The following is a 23,353-nucleotide window of genomic DNA, read 5'->3' as shown; positions in this document are numbered from 1 at the left end:
TGAAGCAAATGCCATTTCGCAAATATACTGAAAAAAAAATACAAATTCATATCGATAACAAAAATTAAATTATATACACTTATACATTACAGCCATTACGGTCTCATTATTTACCCTTTTGAAGAGGTCCTCCAATCGTAACCAGGAAGATCATTTCAAAAGACAGCAGAAATATTCATTCATATTCTGATAATTTCTTCAGTCTTCCGGTATGGATGATTATAGTTCTTTTATGTCCACTTTCACCTTACACACGTAAGCATTTCACGGCTATCAGAATCTTTAGCATGTCTTATCTTAACGAGTGGCCACCTCATTCACAGGACTTGAACAACTGGGACTTGGACGTGGCAGCTTTATGAAGAAGTGAAGAAGTTTCACTGTGCTATAACATGCTTTATGCCAGATCTGAAACAAAGAAACCATACATTGTATACATCTCATCGAATCTGATACATTTTACTGATAATTATGTGCTTCGATTTGAACATGGTGCTATTTAATGAACTTAAATACAAAATTTAACACAAAAATTTGTCATTGGACTCGAACTCTACCACAACAGTCTACTTCAAATTCTAACATTTAATTTCCGTGAGCTTCATTTTAATATTTTCTTCATATTATTTTTTATTTGCAAGTGACAATTTTCCAGAATATTCCTCATCCAAAATTCTGTATGTATTTCTCTTTCTCGTCCATCTGTAAATATTGTATACTTTTTATGTTAGCAAAACTACGAGAAGGCAAACATTATTAAAATCTTCCTTACGTAATATTCTCAATTTCTTAATGAATACATCCTTCTTTCGTCCATGCATTTCTCTTGTTTACTATTTGACACAAGGTATTTAGTACGTACTTGTGTTCGCTTTTCAGAACAAGGGACCACACTGTATTTATTGTTGATTTCTATACGTAAGTACAAATCCTCCGTTATATGGAGGGTCTTTCCACAAATGTCAAAACTCAAGGAACTACTTGACTTTTATGGAATGCGAATCTATATCACCATGTTTACGAGAGCCTACCACTTTTCGTAAAATTACCGTGTTGTATCAAGTTTCGTCGTTCCAACTCCAAAGCTGTGTAACATTTTGGAATGTTCTAGCATCTTTTACTGTGACAGGCTGTTACTCCCTCAACTGATAGTCCTTCTGGAGGATTACCTCTTGTCGGCTGCCCGCAACTTCATAAGTCATAAGAAAAATTGAGGTTTGTGGTATCTCACTGGCATTTCCCTCGAAAATTTAAGTCGGGAAGCCACTTAATTAAGCGGCGATTAAACTAAAGTGGAATTATCCACGTTCATAGAAAGGGAATTGAATGTAACAAATTTTGAGTATTAATTCCTGGGACCTATATCATGGCCTCGCGGTCTAAGGCATGAACCGTCTTCTCTCGCTCGGACGCTGGGATCATGGGTTGGAATCCCATTTGAGGCGTGGATGTCTGTGTGCGTTTATTCTGTTTGTGTTGTCCCGTGTGTAGGTAGTGGCCTTGAGACGGGCTGATCCCCCGTCCAAGGGGTCCTACTGACTGCGTATGGGATTAAGAAATTGAAAAAGCTGCCAAGGTCCAACAAAATGACTGTAGAGTCATAGATAGATAGATAGATAGATAGATAGATAGATAGATAGATAATTTGTGGAATGTGTCACCGTACAGTCTGGTTGAAGTTTGCCGATGTTTCGGAGGAACGTAGTCTTAATCTCCAGGGTCGAAGAGCAAGATGACCACGCAACAAACCTCCGAAAGGTTGGTAAAATTCTACCAGACTATACGGTGTCACATCCCAGATGTTAGTACTTTTCGTAGTCACCGCCGTGAGTGTCTCATGATTTTGTCATCTTACAGGATAAAGTGGACTTGGGCGAGCTAATGCTGTCTCTCTGTTACCTGCCCACTGCTGGGCGTCTCACAGTGACTGTCATTAAAGGTCGCAACTTCCAGGCAATGGATATCACAGGATCTTCAGGTGAGTAGAATCTGTGCAATACTGTGGGCTCCCTTCGCGTACTCAAGTCCCAACAACATAAAATATTTAAAAGAAATAAAAGTTCATGGTTTCAGGAAACTTCTAAATAGCAGTATTTGAGGTCCTCACAGCGATGTTTATGAAGATTTCTAGATGTAACAACGTGTAGTCCGTTGAAAGTCAGCCGAGTATCGGAGGAACATGTCAATCGGCAATAACAAGCTAAGCAAGATGTCAGCGTGAAAGCAGGTAGAAACTGATTGCCATCTGCTTTTACGCTGGTTTCTTGCTTAGCTTATTCTTCTACCATGAAGATTGAGGAAATATGTTCCTCCGAAACCTGTTTGACTTCCAACGGACTACACGGCCTTATATCTCAGAACATAGAACTCTTCTTCTAAACCGGTCTAAGTATTTTTAATTAGAATAACGACAGATGATGGTAGACACTATTGTTGGTAGAAGAGTCTACCAGTGTAATTAGAGCTGCCTGCACCAAGTATGTACTGAGTTTTGAACGAGCACTGTGATACAGTAATCTCAAACTCCGCCGTAAATAGTTTATTATACAGAATGTTCCACGAGGGAAGGTCAATATTTTAGGAGGTCAGATTCTCGGTAATTCTAAGCAAGACATTGTACATGTACATGTGTCCTATTCCGGACGGTTTCCGAGATAGAGCTCTTTCACTGTACAGTACACTGTCCACTGTGCAGAGGAGCAACACGCCATGAAGAGGTATGGGGAATGGGTATACAGAGTGTGCCAGGAGGCAAGGACACTATTCTGGGAAGTCATAGTATAGGCAATTCTAAGCAAACTTCTGTATATGTATATGTATATGTTTCCTATTCCGAAATGTTTCCTAGATAGAGCCATTTCACTGTACAGACGAGCAACACGCCATGTCCTCATTTGACTTGCGAAGTGCATTGATGTTGACGGTGGAATTTTCTAAAATGTATTATGCTAAGTAAACCATACCAACGCCGGTCACGGTAGCCGAGCGGTCTAAGGCATGTTCTGGCTTCGCTCGCTTGGAAGCCGGGATCGTGGGTTCGAATCCACTCAGGGCATGGATGTTTAGTTTGTGTGTGTGCGTTTTTCTGTGTTTGTGTACAGGTAGAGGCCTTGTGACGAGCTGATCACCCGCCCAAGGAGTCCTACCGAATGTGTAAGATCTAGAAAAACCGAAGTGAACGGAGAAGTTCATGGAGATAGGCCCACTGGGGCTGTAGTGCCAAAAAAAAAACCCTACCAACTTTGTCACTTGAACAATAAATACCGGTATTAGAAACAGTACGTAATCTCTCTTTCATATCAACAGGTTTGGAACTGTACAGTGAAACAGCTCTACATAGGAAACCGTTCGGGATAGGACACGTGTGCATATACACTTTCTTGCTTCAAATGACAGATGCTATGACCTCCCAGAATACTGGTCTTTCCTCCTGGAACATTCTGTATATAAAGACAATATGACCAAAAATTAAAAATAAAATGCATCAATCAATATAAGCAGCATGTAATAATGCCACAGAAGGACAATGGAAGCATTCTTTACTTAATTATAGTGTATTTAACACTGAGACGGAACTAAGCGGTTTATGGACTCCTACAATACGTGGCATCCATACGAAGTCAGATTCAATTAAATTTCTTCTATAAGACGGCAATGAAAGTGATTCGTAACTTCGTTTTCTTCTTTTTCGACCTTGACGGAGTAGACCCTCTGGCCTTATCTCATTCACAATTAATTAATTCTCAACTAATGAGTCTTATAGACATTTGATATGGCTCATTGGACGGGCGATTAACCCTGTCGCAATGTTGCTACCTACACAGGAAAACACAAACACAGACAGGCATCCATGCCTCGATTGGTATTCAAACTCAGATCCCAGTGTTCGAACCCGTGAAGAACTTTCGAGACTTGGTCCGAAGAGGACGCTATCACTTATTAAGATGGAAATTTCATTAAGACTCATTAATATTGTATTCCTTGTTTGTATTATCGAAGATATGTTCGCTAAACGTAACAGCTTTCTTCCATTCCATGCACTGTTGCATGTTCTCAGCTCTCCTAATAGTCCGTTATACAGTACTCCGAAAGATTGTGAAGTGTCAGTTTTACTGAACTGACGCGAAATCAACTGCGACGTTCGAGAATTGGTAATGACGCTCGTCAGTCAAGTCACCCGTAAGGAAGTATGAGAGAGGACGGTTTTAGAATGTGGTTGTTCATAGACCAGGAGCTAACTTGTGATTAATGATAAATATTCTAATATTTTACACTACTGTTAAAGTTAAGTGCACAGTCTGTCCTCAATAGCGGACAAACCATTCGATGGTGAGGAGTGAGTTGCACAATCCGACTTCTCAGCGAAGGACAAAACAACAAACTAAAAACTGATACAATTATATTTATCACACTTCTGCGTGACTATGCTCTTCGCTCCTTTTTAATTGGAATAAAATCATATTCTCACGGGTTAGTCACCATACACGGGAATTGGATTGGTAACTGAATTTATTGGACTCTGAACTACAGGTAACTGTAACACTATTATTAATCAAAACAATTAAAAAATCACTACAGCACACGCTGGGTCTTAGTCTGTTATGTTTTCACTAGTCGTTGCTCGGTTACGGTTCTCAGTAGTGGAAATACTCCTGCTCTCACATTTACGTTGTTGCTGCCTGGCTACCATCTCACAACTAACTCATTTGGTCGGTCGGTTAGATTGTTGCTGGCCTTCGTCAGCACAGCCATTCCTGGCTTCATTTTTCTCGAAATTCCTGACAAAGATTTTTGTTCGCTCCCAGACATGTACGTATTTAGAAATTGGGCCTCCTCTTAAATGAGAGAGGGGTTGGTCTTTCTGTGTAGAGGCTGCGTTTGTTGCGTCGTAGTTTCAGCAAGAGTACGTCCGCGCTGTCACGGCGTCCTGGTCACTATGGGTCTGTACACCTTGTTTATTTCTTCGCTGGTCCTTGTTACTTTATCTCGGCTAGGACCAGCGTGAGCAGGTGGCTGCAGCCTCTGCGACCTACCTGCTCACGCTGGCTGGTTCATCGCTCGCGCATTTCTTATACCCTGAAGATGGAGGCGATAAGTTCCTCCAAAACGTCGGTTAACTTAATACCCACACGGAACCACATCCCAAAAGACGGCATTCTTCACTAGCAAAGTTCACGCGCGAATGAGCGTCCCTATGACCACTGGCAAGCCTTCTAGTTACATCTCATTAACATTCCCGCAAACTTGTTGCAACTGACCCGGAGAGGATGTTACATTTTGGTCCGTAGTCAAGCCATTAAGCGGCATCTTCATTGAGGATACCGCAACCATACTTTAACTAACGCGGAGAGGAAGTTCTATTTGGGTCACCGTCAAGCCGTCAAATGGAGCCTCCGTCGGAGTTCGCACGAGCTTGTTCAACCGACGAAGGGAGGACGTTACAATAAAATTTAAATATTGTCATGTGCGCGGAATGTGACTGTAGACTGGGTTTGAATTGGTAATTGTATTTAGTGAACACTTACAGATCGTAACTACAAGCAACTATAGCACTAACGCTAATTCACACACTCTGCAATCCACTACAGCACGTAGGAAATTTTCTAAGTTTGCCGAATTTACGCCGGTTGTCGCCTGGTAACGGTTTCCAGCACTTACATGTTCACGTCCTTAATGGCCGGCGTCTGTCTCACAAATAACTCATTGCTTCAACCGACTAACTTCCAGGCTGGCGGCCATCTCACACCAACCTCCTACTCTTCTCAAGACTCTCTCGTAAACAAGTCAAAGTCAAAGTCACATTGCGACTGACGGTCAGTCAGCAAGTCGTGGTGTCGAACCCCATCTGGAGCTCATGACCAGATATTAATTTTTACCGTTTGACAGTTACGGTCTTGTTTCTGTGGGGCGCCTTCTCTGACGAGAGGACGGGTCTGTCTTTTATATATGCTTCTGGCCCTTGCCAGCGCAGTCTTTCTCGGATCCGAGTCCCTTGGGCCTCGCGACCATATTTTACTGTCTCAGAATTGAGACTTCCCTTTTCGTCACCTCCTACGACTCGCAGGGTCACGGTGGAGTCTGTCCAAGTCCAAGTCACATTGCGACTGACAGTCAATCTGTCTGTCTTGGTGTCGAGCCCCAGCTGGGGCTCATGACCAGATTTTTTTTCTTTTTTTTTTTCTTATATGAAAGTTACTGTCCTGTCCATTTGGGGCGCCCTCTCTGACGAGAGGTCGGGTCTATTATTTGTCAGTCATAGTCCGTATTAGCAAGTCCATTGTCAGTATTCTCTCGTAATCGCAGCTGCTCCACGTTACATAGCCTCTGAACGGACCGCACAGAAAACACCGCCTCCAACAGTTCCTCCATTTTTGCTTTCGCTTCTATTGCGTCTATTACCTAACAACAGCTGTTGTATTCTGCTAATTTCGCGGTCGTCGCCTAGGAACGGGGTTACATGCCAAAATATATATATATATATATACACATATAAGTAGAGGAATTATTGTTGCTTGCCTTTGTTACCTACGTCGAACAAATTCATCTTTACAGCGAAGATTTATGACCCCTTAGAAGGAGTGAAAGGGGAGCAGGGTGAGAAGGGGATATAAAGGTGAAAGCTGAGAGGTAAACAAAACCTCTTCCGTCCTACGCAAAAGGTGCCGTGGATGTATTTATAGAACCAGTGACCGAATTCCCCGAGAGAAGATCGATTGTTCTCACAACGTTGTCTACAGGTCGTTACGGGTGCGCAAGGGCATAAATCACAGCAACTCACTATTTGTGAGTCCGCATTATGTTTGACCTACTTCCAGAGTAAGAAGATAAGACGCCGGTTTCATGTACCTCCAAAGCAATGCCTTTTATAGTTCTGGGAGTATTTCTTCTTACCGTGAATCCCTTTTCCGATTGTGTACTTTTGAAACATATAAGTAGGTCAATCAACCGGCTGGTATGTACATATTCCTCCCCACAATCATTTTATCTTAATCTTTCTCTGAACTTCCACCATAAGCCTTCCATCCACTAAAGAAATATAAGAAAAAATTAAATGCACGTGACTGCACATTTTCCTCTCTAATCTTCATTCCTTTTCTTCCTGCTCTGCTCTGCTCTGCTCCTCATTTTTTTCTTCCTTCCAAATCTCTATCTTCTTTTCACTGTCATATACGTAAGGTATGTGATGAAGAGGGAGCCAGGATAGCTCAATCGATATAGCGACTGGCTACGGGCTGGACGACCGAAGGGTCGGATTTCAGGTCCCGGTAGAGTTAAGAATTTTCTCTTATCCACGTCGTGCAGACCCGCTTTGAGGTACACCCTACCTTCTATCCAGTGGGTACCAGGGTATTATTTCCCGGGGATAAAGCAGGAGGGGCGTGAAGCTGACCATTCACCTCCAGCTAGTGCCGAGGTCAAGAAAACGTGGACTAATTTGGAAAAGCAACAATAAAAGAATAATTCGAGAATTTTAATTGTCACCAATCCTGCCACGCGCTTTTTAATCCTAAAATTAGGAATTACTTGAGATATTGCCAATGTCAGTATCGAAGAGGTTTCTTTATGGCGTCTGTCAGCTATACGAGTATTTGGTCCCGCAACAGCCATTTTATGGAAATAGGCGATGACCGGACATTACGAGGTCAGAACTAGCCGCAAGTTACGGTTTCCACCTTGTGAACAGCAACTGCCGCCCTAGACGAAAGTCCAGATTTCTTCTTTCAATGTTATCTCTCTTCTTTGGCAGAAAGTCAGGATGGCGGTGCGTCGTTTCATTGTTCCCGAAGTGATGACGTGAGCATTCACGAAGATACAGAAACCTTGACTTTTTGCACAGTGGGCAGTGATGTAAATGTCTGGTTTCTGGGAAACCCGTAGGAATCCACTGTCATTTGTTCCATTCAACAGCAGAAAACATATTTACTATGATCGCCTACTGTTTCAGTTCAAAAAATGACAGGAAATTTTAATATTTCCTTGTGTCTCAGAACCATGGCTTGAATGTTCATTGGGGTCGAACGAAAATTATGACGTGTTCTCACCCTCGACACTAACTGGAGATCGTGACTGGTTGGTTTCAAGTTCCTGTTGCCTTTGCCCCAAGAGAGAAAACTATACCAAACGTGGTAAACAGGTAAATATATTCCTTCCCGTGCTTAATTAAGCATCAGGTCATTAAGACGTGTAAGGGAGTGGAGGTATAGCTCCACTAATCTTTACTTTGGCATTAGATGGAGCTCAATGGTCAGCTTCACGCCCCTGCTACATTAAAACCAACGAAAAAACCCCCGGTTCCCACAGAGGCTAGATGGACACCAGAGCTGGTTTTGGCGCTGTGTGCGGTAGAAATATCTCTTGCCCTTGCTAGTCATCGAACTCCTGGTGCCCACTCCGTAATCCGTCGCTATACCGAACAAGTATGATCGCATAGGGTACTTTCAACCTAACGCCCGGGTGTTCAGTTCGTACTTGGTAATTGTACAGGTTGACAGTTTCCAGAAAAAATAAAATTTGATGTTAAAATTTAATAGTTCTTCTTAATTTACCTGTAACAAGGGATTCAGGAAATGATTTGCTGTGGAAATTGGAAAGTTCGTGATAACAATGAACATGAGCAGTATGTCACGTGTAGGGAGGGCGGGTGCGTGACGAAAATGAGGGGTTCTAGATCGGATATTCTCTTACAATTACACACACGAACTGGAGCCTTCAACACTTCAACTCTTGGACGCCCTGTGATTCAAGTCTGTACGAAGTCAAACCCAATTCCGTAGCAGTCTCCCGTTCTCTCTGCTGGCCAAATTGCTCTTCGTTTTATAACTCTCAGCGGCTGGGGTAGGATACACCTCCTTCAAGAGTTCCCTATATCGTATCTGCAGTAACTGTCTGCCTAAACACGCGTTGCCACGGAAATACCTCAGGTTACACAGCAACCAATATGCCTAGTCGAGTGTTTTCACGGAAGTGCATGTATAATAATTCCATGGTAAACCGTTGTACCGGGAAAACGCTCTGTTAATACTAGTTGCCTAGGAAATCAATTTGCTATCTGACTCCACCACTCTGGCTTTCAGGCGTCATATCATTAATAGTTTGAGGAGGGATTAAAGTCCGAAGGGGGGGGGGAAGAAGAAAAATATCTTTTATAACAAATGTATTTCTTAACTTATTTACATTCAGTGTTTTGTGAATTTTAAATTTCGTGAACCCTTTTTGAAGTTCGATAATTTCTCCGAGGACAATAACCACATATTATTTCACACGTTTATCTTTCTCTTGTTTCTTTAAATTATTAACTTCCTTTCGATTTTATTTGTTAAATTATGAAATTGTCTCGACGTTGTCTAGACTGCATTCAATAAACAGATAGATATAAAGCAACTCTGAACTCGATTAAACGTACTAAGAACCGAGTTCAGGGATGAGATTTTGTAATGATGATCATCAAATATAGGATTTCAGAACAGCAGGTATCTCATGATCAGAAGAATATGCAACTACCAGCTGCTCTAGAACAACTTATATGATGGATCTGTATCTCTGACGTTCCGTAACTGAGGTGCTGAAAGGAAGATATACCAATGAGATGATGTTAGGTTAGTCTCAAGCCCTAAGGACAGTGCTTGTACCTCTCACTGCATAAGAACTATAGTACATATAAGTTTCTGACACCGTCAGAAAGAGTCATATTGCCTGTTTATATACAACCTACCTTTCTTCCCGAGTACCAACAATGTAATCGAATGATTAATTATAATTAATACTGCATGCTTCAGTTATAAAATGTGTAATGAGGAAAATCCGGCCGAGATAGGAACTCTAGATCTCCCGTACATGATTCGGGAATGATACTAACTCGACCGCGATGACGTCCAACAGCTTCTCTTGAAAGTTTCTGCTCCAATTAGTAAGAATTTATATAGCAATGCATTTGTTGTTATGAACCACTAGGAAGACTTAGACGTAGACGAGAGGATAATATTAAATGAATCTTCGAGAGACAGGCTTGAGTAGTATGGAGGGATTGATCTAGCTCAGGATAGGGATCAGTGGCGGGGTCTTGTGAACACGGCAATGAACCTGTGGTTTCCAGAAAATGTTCGGAAATTCTTCAGTGGCTGAGCAAGTGGAGGCTTCTAAAGAAGGATTAAGTTCCATGGATTTAGTTATGAGTCTTTATGGAACGAACATGAGTAATTAATCGGGAGGGATTTAGGACGAAACAATCTGTCTTATTTGAATGTATTATCCCGGTGATGAGGGATTTGTGATGGACCAAATGGCAGCGCGGCAGGTTTTCTGCGATTGTTTTAGTTACCACTGCCAATCCTCATTCTACCAACTGCTGCTCCATATTCATTAATCAACCTATCACATAGTCTATACAGTCCATATACTGATAAAAGGCTATCCCTGTAACAGGCCGTGAAGGCTCACAGGTTTGTGAGACTTCGAGGCTCCCACATTACCTAGACAATCGGTTCACAGATGGTGGTGAGATTGTCAGCCTTACGCGCTGACCGTCCTTTACCCCATGCAATATTCCTGGTACTCATTTCTGTTAGAGGCTGAGTCGACTCCTGGGCCATAGTGCGGCCGGAAGGATTAGGTCAATTTAAAAATCCAATTAGATCATCGGGAATCGAACCCGAACCTTCGGTTTTTAGCATAGTGCCTCAACCAACTATGCTACCGTGTGCCCCCTAATTTGAAAAAGTAAAGGTAAAGCTGACCCTGTGCTTAATTAATTAAGCACTACGCCTTGAAGACGTATGAGGGAGTGGATGCATAGATCCATAGTTTCTTGACCTCGGCACTAGTTGGAGGTGACTGGTCAGCTGCACGCCCCGGCTGCTTTACCTCCGGGGAAATAGCCTCCAGTACCCATTGGATAGGAGATTGGGTGGGCCCCAAAGACAGTCTGGACGACGTGGAGAAAAGAAAATTCTTGATCCTACCGGGACTCGAACTCCGACTCCTCAGTCACCCAGCCCGTAGCCATTCGGTATACCGACTACCCTATCCCGGCTCCCTTATTGACAGCGTCGTTAAATGACAAAAGAGAAACTTTGGGTTTTGGGGGGGGGCAGGAGTTCTAAATATCTGACTGTAAAAAGTGAAAGAAGTGTAGAGACAAGCTTCCCACTCTACTCTTCCGTCAGTGGTCTGTTACCTATATAACGAGAATTTGGAGTGTTACTTTTTTTTATTGCTAGTGGGGTGGGACTAAGTCCCTTCTACTGCGGCCACTTCTGGCCTATTGTACCAACCCCAGATGATAGGTGAGGCTGATTGTGGAGCAATTGGTGGAATGAAGATTGGCAGGGGAAAACGAAGTACTCGGAGAAAACCTGCCCCAGCGCCACGCCACTTTGTCCACCATAAATCCCACTTGACCAGACACGGGATCTAACCCGTGCCGCCGCGGTGGAAAGCCAGCGACTAACCGCTTGAGCTATGGCGCGACAAAGTGTTACTTAGAAAGCCAGGATGTAAGCCTATTGTTTATTTAACAAGACTTTCGTCTAATTTATTATTTATGCCATATCAATATCAGGCCTGTCAAACTGAAGATAAATCGACTCTTCTGTCCCGTAATGTAAACAAATGGTCCGCTTCATCAGAAGAATCTGCACGATAAACAGAAGACTCACTCGACGCAAATATTCTGTGGCCCCGTCAGCCCCTGAAGTGCGGCAATGTAATAACACTTCCCCTTCCAGACCAATACAAATGTCTGACGGCTGGTCACAAAATAGCAAACTTTGTGAAAAATAGATTTGACATATTATGGACCAAAATGTCTCAAGACGACAGGCATATCCATCTTAAGAAACAAAGGCGCAAGAGAGGCGTCTGTTCTTTACTGTGCTGCCAGTAGCCAGAGCATATAGGGTTAGCCTAAAAGAAACAGACATTTTAAANCCACCCCACTAGCAATAAAAAGAAGTAACACTCCAAATTCTCGTTATATAGGTAACAGACCACTGACGGAAAAGTAGAGTGGGAAGCTTGTCTCTACACTTCTTTCACTTTTTACAGTCAGATATTTAGAACTCGACAACACGTGCAACTTCAAGTTCGACAAAAGGCTGTGTGGAATATCTTGCGTAAACGTTTACGAATGTTCCCTTACCGGTTGCAATTATTGCAGAACCTCACTGAAAACGACAAAACCCTCCGTCGCTCATTCTGTATGGACATGCAGCAGCCTAATGTAAGAAGTAATGATTTCTTTAACTGGCTAGTTTTCGGTGACGAATCAACGTTCCTCATTAGCGGTACGGTGAACAAACACAACGTTCGTATATGGGGAACTGAAAACCCGAGAGCTGTAGTAGAGCATGTGAGGTATTCACCTAAGTGAACGTTTTTTGTGCTGTATCTTGTAAAACGGTGTACCCATGTAAACTTCAGGGCGTACTTTTCGAACCCTAAGATCTCGGCCGTGCTATTAAAACTCTTCTTTCTGTAAAACTTTGAAAGTGTCTATTTCTTTTAGGCTAACCCTGTATATCATCAAATGGTAAGGTCAAAGATTAATAAAAATTGGAAAGGATTTCGAAGCAAGTGATTATGGCAATATCAAGTATTTGCTTGAAGGGATTAGGAAGAACCACAAAAATTTCGCGACAGTTGGTGACTTGACAGAGTTTACCACAAGACACCTCTGCAATACGGTTCTATCACGTTGCAGCTACGCCATACATTTTGATAGAAAAGCATTTTAGTTAACATCCTCGATGACAAAAGTAACTGTTGGACAACTGATGACATGGGTAACTGTAGGACGACTGATGACAAGGGTACCTATGGGACGACTGATAACAAAGATACCTGTTGGCCTACTGACGACAAGCATGCCTGTAGGACTACTGATGACAAGTACACCTGTAGGAATACTGATGATAAAAATACCTGTAGGACTACTGATAACAAGATACCTGTAGGAGTACTAATTACAAGGACACCTGTAGAAGTACAAATGACAAGGATACCTGTAGGACTGTTGATGAGATGGACACCTGTAGGAGTACTGATGATAGATACCTGTAGGACTACTGATGATAAGGATTCCTGTAGAAGTACTGATTACAAGGACACTTGTAGGGCTACTAATGACAAGGATAGCTGTGGGACTACCGATAGCAAGGATACCAGTAGGACTACTGATGACAAGGGTATCTGTAGGACTACTGATTTAACGACGCTTTCTTAGCTGCGGAGGAAGGGTAGACTCAAATAAAATTGGAAAAATGGCCCAGAATAGTTAGCAGAGAAGGACCTCGCTGTGGCCTAATTGATGATATTCTTACAGTCTCTTCGTCAGATGAAGAAAACACAAGGAAGCATCTATCCACTAAAATTATGTTCTACGATTTATTTAAAGACGCTGTCAAGTCTCAGAGTACAAAGTGTCGAATAGATGAGTGACTACTGAGCAATGAAATAGAGAGGAACATGAAAAAAAGGAAGTGACTGAATTCAGTAGTTCTTGCCAGGTGTGCAGCAGTACTTTTGCCAGTTGTGCTGTCAGGATTTGAAGAGAACACTGATTAACTAAAATAAAATATACATTTATTAAAAATTGTTGAATTTATATTTATAAAATCCTCAAATTTATGCTTCAAAATAATTTTGTATTTATACACAACAAATGACATCAAATAAATAAATTTTAGATTTGTGTTCTAATTCTAGTGATACGCAAATAAAGAATTAGATCCGAACCCTCCCGTGGGGCACCAAACCCAATGGCATAATTAACGGCACTACCTCACCATTTGTCTTGGAGGGGGAGAGAAAAACCGCGAGGCACATCACTTATGATAGAGGGTCTCCGGGCCAAAATCTGGACTGGTACCTCCGGAATACGAAGCTCTAGTGCTACCCACTGGGCCAAAAATTTCGGGCAGTTTAATTTACAAACACATATCTTCCCAACGAAAACCATGATCGTTACGGGTAAACAAACTTGCACCTTGAAGAGTGATGTTAAGACACTCTCCGTTATCAGTTTCTTAGCTCATTTAAGGGATAATTCTCCACTGATTACTTTGTAATAGCCTCAAATTATGGACTTGAAATGATATAAAATGAAGTAGGGGTGGAATAAATTAAGACATTATCATGGTATGTTCCTGGAGAGACTGACATAAAATCAGGAAAATCTTAAGCCAAGATAGACCATCGTCATGCCGAGAATCGACTGCGGAAATATGAATACGATTAAAAGAGAGCGTCTGGTCAAAAGATTTCTGGCCTTGTATATCCCAACATCATTCGTTCTGCTATGCCCAAAAGAAGTACTTACAAGTACTTACTTGCACAGATTTCACTTGCCACAAAATAAGGTCATTCATCTCATATTATACAGCATAGAGCGTGTAGGACACACGTACACAAGGACATTATAATGAATACCAGTCCTTAGGAGGGTCTACACTTTGCATTAATGAAGCAATTTTCTGCCCAAGAGGTAGTGATGTCGGCCTTGTCAGTAATGGGGTTCTTTAAGAGTCCTAACAAACAAATCGTGTCGACAACTTTCTATGTCATCTGCTCAGATAGGTTTCCAAATGGAATTTTAAGTAACATCTAATATACTAACTGTATCGGCCTCCATAGTCTAGGGGTAACGTTCCCACCTCATGACTCAAGGTACGCGGGTTCAAACCCGGCGGAGGTCGTGGAATTTTTAAGGGCGGAAAAAATTCAGGGGAAAAGTCCTCTGGGAGGGACTTTAAGCCGTGGGTCCCGTGTCGTAGCTTTACGGCACGTAAAAGATCCTCATGTCTCTAGGAGATGGGGAAAGTATTAGGTACCACTGCCAGATGAGGACCGACCTCGCTGACAGAAAGGGACTCATTATCAGATATCACTGCCAGTAGAGGGCCGACCTCGCTGGCAGAAAGGGACTAATTATCAGATACCACTGCCAGTAGAGGGTTGACCTCGCTGGCAGAAAGAGGCTGATAACGGGCACCAGTACCGGTAGGGTATGTAGACAGTAGAAATTAAAGGGGGATGCACAATGGACCAATAACTGGTCTAAGTGCATGGGGAAACCCACCTCCTCCAACAATGAATGAATGAATGAATGAATGAATGAATGAATGAATGAATGAATGAATGAATGAATCTAATATATTAGCTGTACTCCTCGTAACATAGGTCATTCTAGCAGCACCTTAAAGGTTATTAATTAAATATAAAATATTTTTTATTTATTGATATTATTACGTCTAGGGTGGAACGTGCGACGAAAATGATGGGTTCTAGTCCAGATGATTGGATTCATTAGCATCTTGGTTACAGTTCCTCTTAATCATGTTTACTATAGTGTTATCGCTGATTTCTACACTTCATAATTCACTTTTAAATCCACAATAGTTCTTTCCTGGTAACGCAATTAAAATACAGGAACTAGCGCTTCAAATCACTCCAAATATTACACACGAACACAGTCTTCAATTCACACGTCAAATATTCGCAGGCTGACCTCTTACACTCTTATGTGTTCCTGGCTCCAATTCGCTCCGCCAGCTTACGACTGAATTGTCTGTCATTGCATTCACTTCTCTTAAAAGCCTTTGGCACGGACCACCACGTTGAACTGTGTTTACAGAGACGTTGCCTGGCAAAGGGTTGCATAACCCCGCCGTTTCCACTTCTGCGCGGAACGGACGACGCAGAAGGCACAGCCTCCTCTATTACTGAGTAACCTTGCAACCATCTCTTCAAGAGTTTGTCTTCACGGTAACTTGTTTCGTTGTCTACCAATGGGTGTACATGTAACAATAAATTTTGTTTGGGGTCCGGTGTAGCTCAGTCGGTATAGTGACGAACTACGGGGTGGACGGTCCAGATTCAATCCCCAGCAGGGGCAAGGGATCCTCCACTTCTCCAGAGCGTTCAGACCGACTTTCGGGCCCATCCAACCTCCTATTGAATGGGTAGCGCAGGCTCTTTGTTTGGAGGTAAAGCTGACCACTCACCTCAATCTAGTGTCGAGGTAAAGAATGGTGGAGTTATACCTCCACTAGCCCTTATGTCATAATGGCGTAGTGCTTAATAAATTAAGCACGGGGACAACTTTATATACATATTCTAGAGGGAAACCAGGCAGAACAATGAAAGTGATTTACTTTTAATGCATTAGCTACCGAGTCTGAAACAGACTTTCCTTAGCAAACATTTCTGTCTGTATCAGTAATACCGAACAAAAGTATCAAAAATCCCAAGATCGATTCTAGGTCTGAGGCCGGCTGTTGTAACTTTAATTTACTGTAAGTACGGCTGAGCTGGTCCTTTTGCTGACTTGGACTAGAATGTAGGTCAAACTTGCTTGCTAGGAAAGATGGAAAAGCAGTACCGATAGAGAAATCCTTGTTTTGGTTTGAACTACAATCACTTGCGTAATTGCCTTTCGGGTATATATTATTTAATTAAATAAGCACACGTGCAATATTCTGCTTGCGTAATATTATATTGAGTTTAAATAAATCATGTGTTTTGTTTATTTCGGATGTTTGTTGGCTTCTGCTTCTAATTTTCCACTTACTTACATATCTACTATCACACGTTGGTGTAGTAACAGGGAACCAAGGAAACTGTATAACAAAAAGCTTGAATAACAGTAACAAATCAAAAGTTGATTCATGAGGAAATTAAGACCAGATTAAGCTTAGTATTGCTTATTACCAATCAGTTAAAAACCTTAAAAATTAAAATGTACAATACTATAATTTTTCATGTTATTTTGCATGGGTGTAAAACTTTGTCTCTCACATTAAGGGCAGAACGTAAGACCAGGTGTGTTTGAGAACAGGATGCTGAATGCTGAGGAGCATATTTCGACCGAAGAGAGATGAAGTGGTAGGAGGTGGGGGAAACCTACATAATGAGGAGCTTCACACCTTCCTCAGAAATATCAAGTTAAAGAGGATGAGATATGCAGTTCCTGTAGCACGCATGTGAATAAGAGGAATGTATATACGATTTTGGAGGGAAAACCAGAAGGAAAGAGACCACTAGGAAGACGTAAAAATAGATGGGAGGAAATATTACAATGGGTATTAGAGAAATAGAATGGGATGGTACGGATTGGATTCATCTCGCTCAGAAATCTTCGGGTTCCATAAAATTTTGTGAAATTCTTGAGTGACTGAACGCCTGATAACTTCGAAATTAGGACGCAATTCCATGAAGTCAGTCAAATTTTTAGAATGAATACTATTCGTTTAATACTCTTATGATGGCTAAATATACAACAAATATACAAAACTATAATTTTTCCTGTGGTTCTGTATGGGTATGCAACTTGGTCTATGATATTAAGGGAGGAACATAGACTGGGGATGTTTGAGAACAGGGTGTTGAGGAGAATATTTGGACCGAAGAGAGATGAAGTGACAGGAGGTTGGAGAAAACTGCATAATGAGGAGCTTCATAACTTGTACTCTTCTCCAAGTATAATTAGAATGATCAAGTCAAGGAGGATGAAGTGGGCAGGTCATGTAGCACGAGGGGGAGAGACGAGGAATGCCTATAGGATATTGGTGGGAAAGCCAGAAGGAAAGAGACCACAGGGAAGACCAAGCCGTAGATGGGTGGACAATATTAGAATTGATCTTAGAGAGACAGGATGGGATTGATTGGATAGATCTGGCTCAGGATAGGGAACAGTGGAGGGCTCTTGTGAACACGGTAATGAACCTTCAGGTTCCATAAAATGCTTGGAAATTGTTGAGTAGCTGCAGATTTGGAGGCTCCTCCAGAAGGGCTCAGCTCCATGAGCAAGTAAGTAAGTAAGTAAGTAAGTAATGATGGCTAAATAAGAGTATTTGAGATCACTGAGATTTATTTTTTCATTTATGGTTCATTTAATGATTCTGTCCTTAGGGTCAAGCAGGGATAAGGTGAATAAGAACTCGATACACAATATTTATTGGAAAATCTCAAGCTGCAAGACCAGTTGGGAGACAAAAGCCTAGTTGTGATAATATTAAAACCGTCTCAAGATAAATATTTTTTTAAATTGTTAGATACAAATTGGATCTCTTAAATCCGGCATTCCATGATTGGGCACGAATTTAGTTTGCCGAAAGGCTCCTAAATATGGCTTCGAAGAGACCAGGAGGCAGAGATGGCGCAAACATTGTAACTTGTTCCTTGTATCAATAACTTATATTGTGTAATAACAGTAACGATTTATGATACAGTGATTTATGTAATCTCGTATCGTAGCATATTGGCCACGCGCAGTTGGGAAAATCATCTGGTCCGGCCGGCCCTGGTCTGGTTCCAACGGTCCACTCTGCAGTTTGAAATATCTCAGTAATGATGCTTTAGTAACATCTATATTAAATACGAGGCTCCAGAAATGTAACCGATTTCATGGACAGTCGATTAACTAGGCCTATCAACTGCGGAATGAAGATTTTCAACGTACCACTGAATAATTATTGTGAGCAATGAGATGTTTAAGTGATAATTAGGGCCGCGCCATAGCTCAAGCGGTTAGTAGCTGGCTTCCCAACGCGGCGGTTCGGGTTCGATCCCGGGTCTGGTCAAGTGTGATTTGTGGTGGATAAAATGGTGTTGGGTAGGTTTCTCCAAGTACTTAGGTTTCCCCTGCCAATCTTCATTCCACCAATTGCCTCACAATCACCCTCACCTATCATCTGGGGCCGGTACAATAGGCCAGAAGTGGCCGCAGTACAAGGGACTTAGTCCCACCTCACTGGCAATAGAGAAAAGTGATAATTATCCGCCGTCTCACTCTAACTTCTCCTCTTTTTTACTCTTTCAGCATTCTAAACCATTTTCTTTTCATGGTTTTCTATTTACACTATTACATACGCAATACTTAGGCCGTATTGACCGTGTCATTAAGATCGTGATGTGGGTGACCTCGTCTTGTAGGGTTACTGGTTTGAATTTCTCAAAAAGAATCTTTATTTGCACTGGTTTTCCACGGCAGTGATTCTGCTCATCAATGCAACACACTCCTCTCCCTTCCCCGCGTGCTAACTGCCCGATTTTCATGACACTAGTTGTTAAGATCGCCGATCACTGTGATCGTGCAGTCTAAGGCATGAACGCTGGGATGGTGGGTTCGAATTCCACTGGAGGCATGAATGTCTGTATTTCATTATTCTGTATTTGTGTTGTTCTGTGTATAGGTAGCGGCCTTGCGACGAGCTAATCCCCCGCCCAAGGAGTCCTATCGACTGCGTATCCTCCCTTCCCCTCGACGCTACAGCTCAGGGTGAGCTTTGGCCTCCTGAACAATCTGTCTTCTTTCTTCTCTATTCTTCACCTTTCCTCTCCACCCTTTCATTTTCATTTTACCGAGATCATTATGTTCATCCTCCAACCGCCTCAATCTGGGTCATCCTATCTTCCATATCGTATATATTTTATTTTAGAGGCTAATTATCTGGTTTCTGAACAATTTAGTTTTTACGGTGCGAGTTTGTTAACGTCACGCCTAACCCCGAATATCTTCATGACGTGATGATTAATTAAGCGTAGAAATAATTTTATCTATATATTAACATACAATAGATCACTGTGGTCGCGGTTCAAGGGCCATGAATGCCCACCCCTTATACATTCAAATTCAACATACCGATTTGTGGAAAACATGTAATTTTTCAATACCGCCGTTTTATGCCTGCAGAAAGCAAGGAATATGCAGATTACTTTCCGCTATACAAAGGTTCCGGTCGCCCGCGAAAGCGTCTGAGTGCGTGCTTCATTCTAGCGAAATTCTCATAAGGCACTGTGCAGTAACTGGAAAATCGCTTGCTTGTGCTGCAGCTGGATGATATAACATCATGTCACTCACAAGTGTCAGTCTGTCACAGAAAGATATGAACAAGATACATCTTACATCGTCACTGATTGCAGACACTTACTGGAATATGTGGGTTTCACAGATAGAATGCTGGAAAAGAAAGCATTATAACACAAACATTAACCTCTTTTACATGGTATCCTCTTTAATATTGTGAAATGTAGATCCACTGCCAAGTAACATCTGTGTAAACAGACAACAGTACAAAAGCCGTTGCTAGGGAGCAGCTCTGTGGACATATTTCCCCGGCAACGAGACAACACGCAATACCTTGCGGTCCGTGTAGGGCCTATATGACGAGGACTAATAGTTCGGTTGGGTCAATAAAATTATGTAAGAGGCTTAAATTTTGCGGCGGTAAAGATTACGACCGTTCAAGTGACTAACCTGCCGTTATAGCATAAGATACGTAAGACAGTCTTGGCCTGCTTTGCAAAGCCTGAACTGAGAGAGGAATTGTACTATATCACAAGGAAGAATTTTCAATAACGTGATTTATATGCGATACGTACACTTGACAAAGACGACGCCTGTTCATAAGAGACAAACCCATCCTCTCGTCAGAGAGGGTGTTAAATAAGGAAAATGACCGCAAGGGCTGAGTTTAAAAAGAATCTCCGGTCGTGAGACTCAAAGGGCTTGGTGCTAGGATGAACTGACTGCAGGTAAACTGCCAGCCGCAAAGTAACTGTAAGTGAGAGAAGTAAGAGGCTGACAGCTGTGGCCGGGAACAGTTCGGGAACCCAGAAGAAGGGGAACGTCCTCCGTTGAAGCCGCTACCAAGCAACGCCTAGTGAAGACTGAGAAGAATTTATGTGTGCTTAAGTTACAGCGATATCTTGAGTGTGTAACTCAGTAGGAATTTCGTAGTTATTTGTAGTTACGAGTGTAAGTGTCCAATAAATCCGACTGGCAATCCAAACACCGTCTATAATTAATTGCGTTAAAATATATACGTACAGACTGATAGTTTCTTCTGTTTTTGCACACGAATATGATAAAAATATTTTTTTTTCAAGTAGCTAAGAATATATTTTTCCTACCCAATATCATTAAATAACTCCATATGACAATCCTAGTTGCGAAACCGATACACAGACTTCGAAAGTTGTTACTTCTTTCCTTGAAACGTGAAGTTTAGTGATGTAACATTCTTTTCCGTATTACCGCAGATACACAAATGACCAAGATATCTCAGGCAGTAACGTTTCTGACTTGTATTCGGCAAGTGGCTGGTTCGAATCACGACCAGCATAAAGATTAACTTCTTGGACTTGAAAATTGGTCCAGGCACCCTCCAGTTACAATATTAGATATGTTCCGCGCTCAAGCGGTTAGTCGCTGGCTTCCCACCGCGACGGTCCGGGTTCGATCTCGGGTCTGGTCAAGTGGGATTTGTGGTGGACAAAGTAGCGCTAGGGCAGGTTTCCTCCTAGTACTTCGGTTTCCCCTGCCAGTCTTCATTCCACCAATTGCTCCACAATCACCCTTACCTATCATCTGGGGCTGGTACAATAGGCTAGAAGTGGCCGCAGTACAAGGGACTTAATCTCACCCCACTAGCAATAAAAAAATACATTAGATATTATTAATTTACGTAATTTAACTGTTAATTCAACATGATCCGACATCAAATGTCATTCTTAGGAAACTTGATAAGAGTTCATGGATTACAACAGTATACAATAGACTGTGAAAATATCTTGATACATGTAGATCCTAAAGGGTTCTGACGATGGTGTCTAGCACACAGAATTACTGGGTTCCTGGACTTTTTCTATTGTACGTATTCTATTTTCTAGAATACCGGACGATGGAAAGTCCAAAAACCCGGTAATTCTATTATCTTGATACATGTATTTCGTGACTTTGTTCTCTCCGTCTAGGCTCTTACCGAGTCAGAAACTTAAAGTAGGCCATGACTTATTTCTAATAAATCCTTTGCAAGCCGACATTCATTTATCATCCTACCATTAGACGCTAAAGTGTCCGAGTTAATAACAGCGTCGTTAAATATACCACAAATGCATATATATATATACATACATAATCGAATGCATGAATTCTGATGAAAAGTGTGCAAGGTTTGTGTCCTGTATCTAGTTACAGGTAAAAACTTCTATACACAAATTAAATTTACTTTCGGAGTAAACTTCGTAATAATTTGAAACTTATTATCAAATGTTCGCAGAGAATTACTGGGTATTTGAAAACAGATGCAGTTTCCGAAACGTTGTGTTTTTCTCTTTTCTAGAATTCCGGACGATGGGAAAATTCCAAAAGCCCAGCAATTCTGTGTATTATACTCCATCGTCAGGACCCTTTGGAATCTGTACTCATTATCAGATGTTGTTGCAATTCCATCTAAACAATCCGAGTAACAGAAAATTTGGTATACTAATTTCGTACTGAATTTTGGTACTGGAGCTCAGGGCTGTAGCTCCTTCAACCACAATTCGTTGCGTAAAAAGTTGAAGAGAACGCCATTTGTCCTTTGAAACCGGAAGCTCGTCTAAATTGTATCTATAAGTTCAATATCTGTTTCACAAAAAACACATTTTGTCTACATTACAAAGACCAATAATTTATTGCTGTTTAAGGAAACACTCTCGCCTGAGAATCAAATGAGTACGAAACACTTGGGCTGAAAACCCACTGACGCCACTAGTCGCCAGCGGTTAGCCGCTCTTTGTCGCGCGCGTCCGTTAGTTGTACATATTAGGTGGCGACAGCTCTGCCGCCTGTGTGCCGCGTTCCAAAACTTAACCGCGCGCGGCTCATAAAAGCAATACAAATAACGGCCGCGAGCGACAATACTCGACAAACCGCGCGCGGCTTGTCGCGTCAGTGGGTTTTCAGCCTTAAATGCAGTTTGCGGTTGAAGTGCAGTTCTTCACTTTGACTTTCAATACACAGTTGTACGGGTAATGCCAATGCAGAGGATGACGAAGAGATAATGAGATGAAAAAGGAGGAATAGTAGGAGAAGCGGAAGTGGTTGTAACACTTGACGCTGATCATTCTGAGCCCTTATTTATTTGGATGATTATTGGATGGCCTGAAATTTATTTCTAATTAATTCTCCGTAATTTTAAATTTCAAAAGTCTTATGTTTCGATATTACTGGAAATGTATCGTGATCTTTAATATCGTATTTCATTGTCCGGGACTTGAAATACGGTGTTTATGTTGAAATTCCTAGATTTTGGCAGAAACAAGAAATCCGGAGTTATGACATTTATGATCAGTCATAAAATTTAGCTCGGGTACAGGGAACCGGACGCGCCTAAAGGGACAGGTCAGAGCTTGTTACAATTGCCTGTGAATGAGGGCCAGTATGATTGGGTTGCCTCGTCCAAGCTTCCCACGGAAGATGGGATGAAATGTATATGAAAACACCATCTTTCGAATTCCCGGCGTGGGGGTGCAAGCCATTCCACAAAAGGGGGACTTTCATAATATATTCCGAACTGAACGGACGTAACCTTGC

General features: G+C 41.8%; 1 protein-coding gene and 1 long non-coding RNA gene across 2 annotated transcripts in view; one reads left to right on the top strand and one right to left on the bottom strand.

The window, feature by feature from the left end:
* LOC117282768 overlaps positions 1 to 23,353 on the bottom strand; it is a 126,393-nt gene that overhangs the window by 83,884 nt on the left and 19,156 nt on the right. Inside the window, exon 2 of the long non-coding RNA XR_004513625.1 lies at positions 115 to 408. This is a non-coding gene — a long non-coding RNA (uncharacterized LOC117282768). The remainder of the gene's footprint in view (positions 1 to 114; positions 409 to 23,353) is intronic.
* LOC111870223 (synaptotagmin-10) overlaps positions 1 to 23,353 on the top strand; it is a 123,652-nt gene that overhangs the window by 88,070 nt on the left and 12,229 nt on the right. Inside the window, exon 7 of the mRNA XM_023862330.2 lies at positions 1,858 to 1,978. Coding sequence (XP_023718098.1) covers positions 1,858 to 1,978 — 121 coding nt within the window. The remainder of the gene's footprint in view (positions 1 to 1,857; positions 1,979 to 23,353) is intronic.

Source organism: Cryptotermes secundus, unplaced genomic scaffold (assembly GCF_002891405.2).
Source record: "Cryptotermes secundus unplaced genomic scaffold, Csec_1.0 scaffold1412, whole genome shotgun sequence".
Lineage (NCBI taxonomy): Eukaryota > Metazoa > Arthropoda > Insecta > Blattodea > Kalotermitidae > Cryptotermes > Cryptotermes secundus.
The sequence above is the reverse complement of the archived record's forward strand: the minus strand, read 5'-3'. Positions and strand labels throughout refer to the sequence as shown.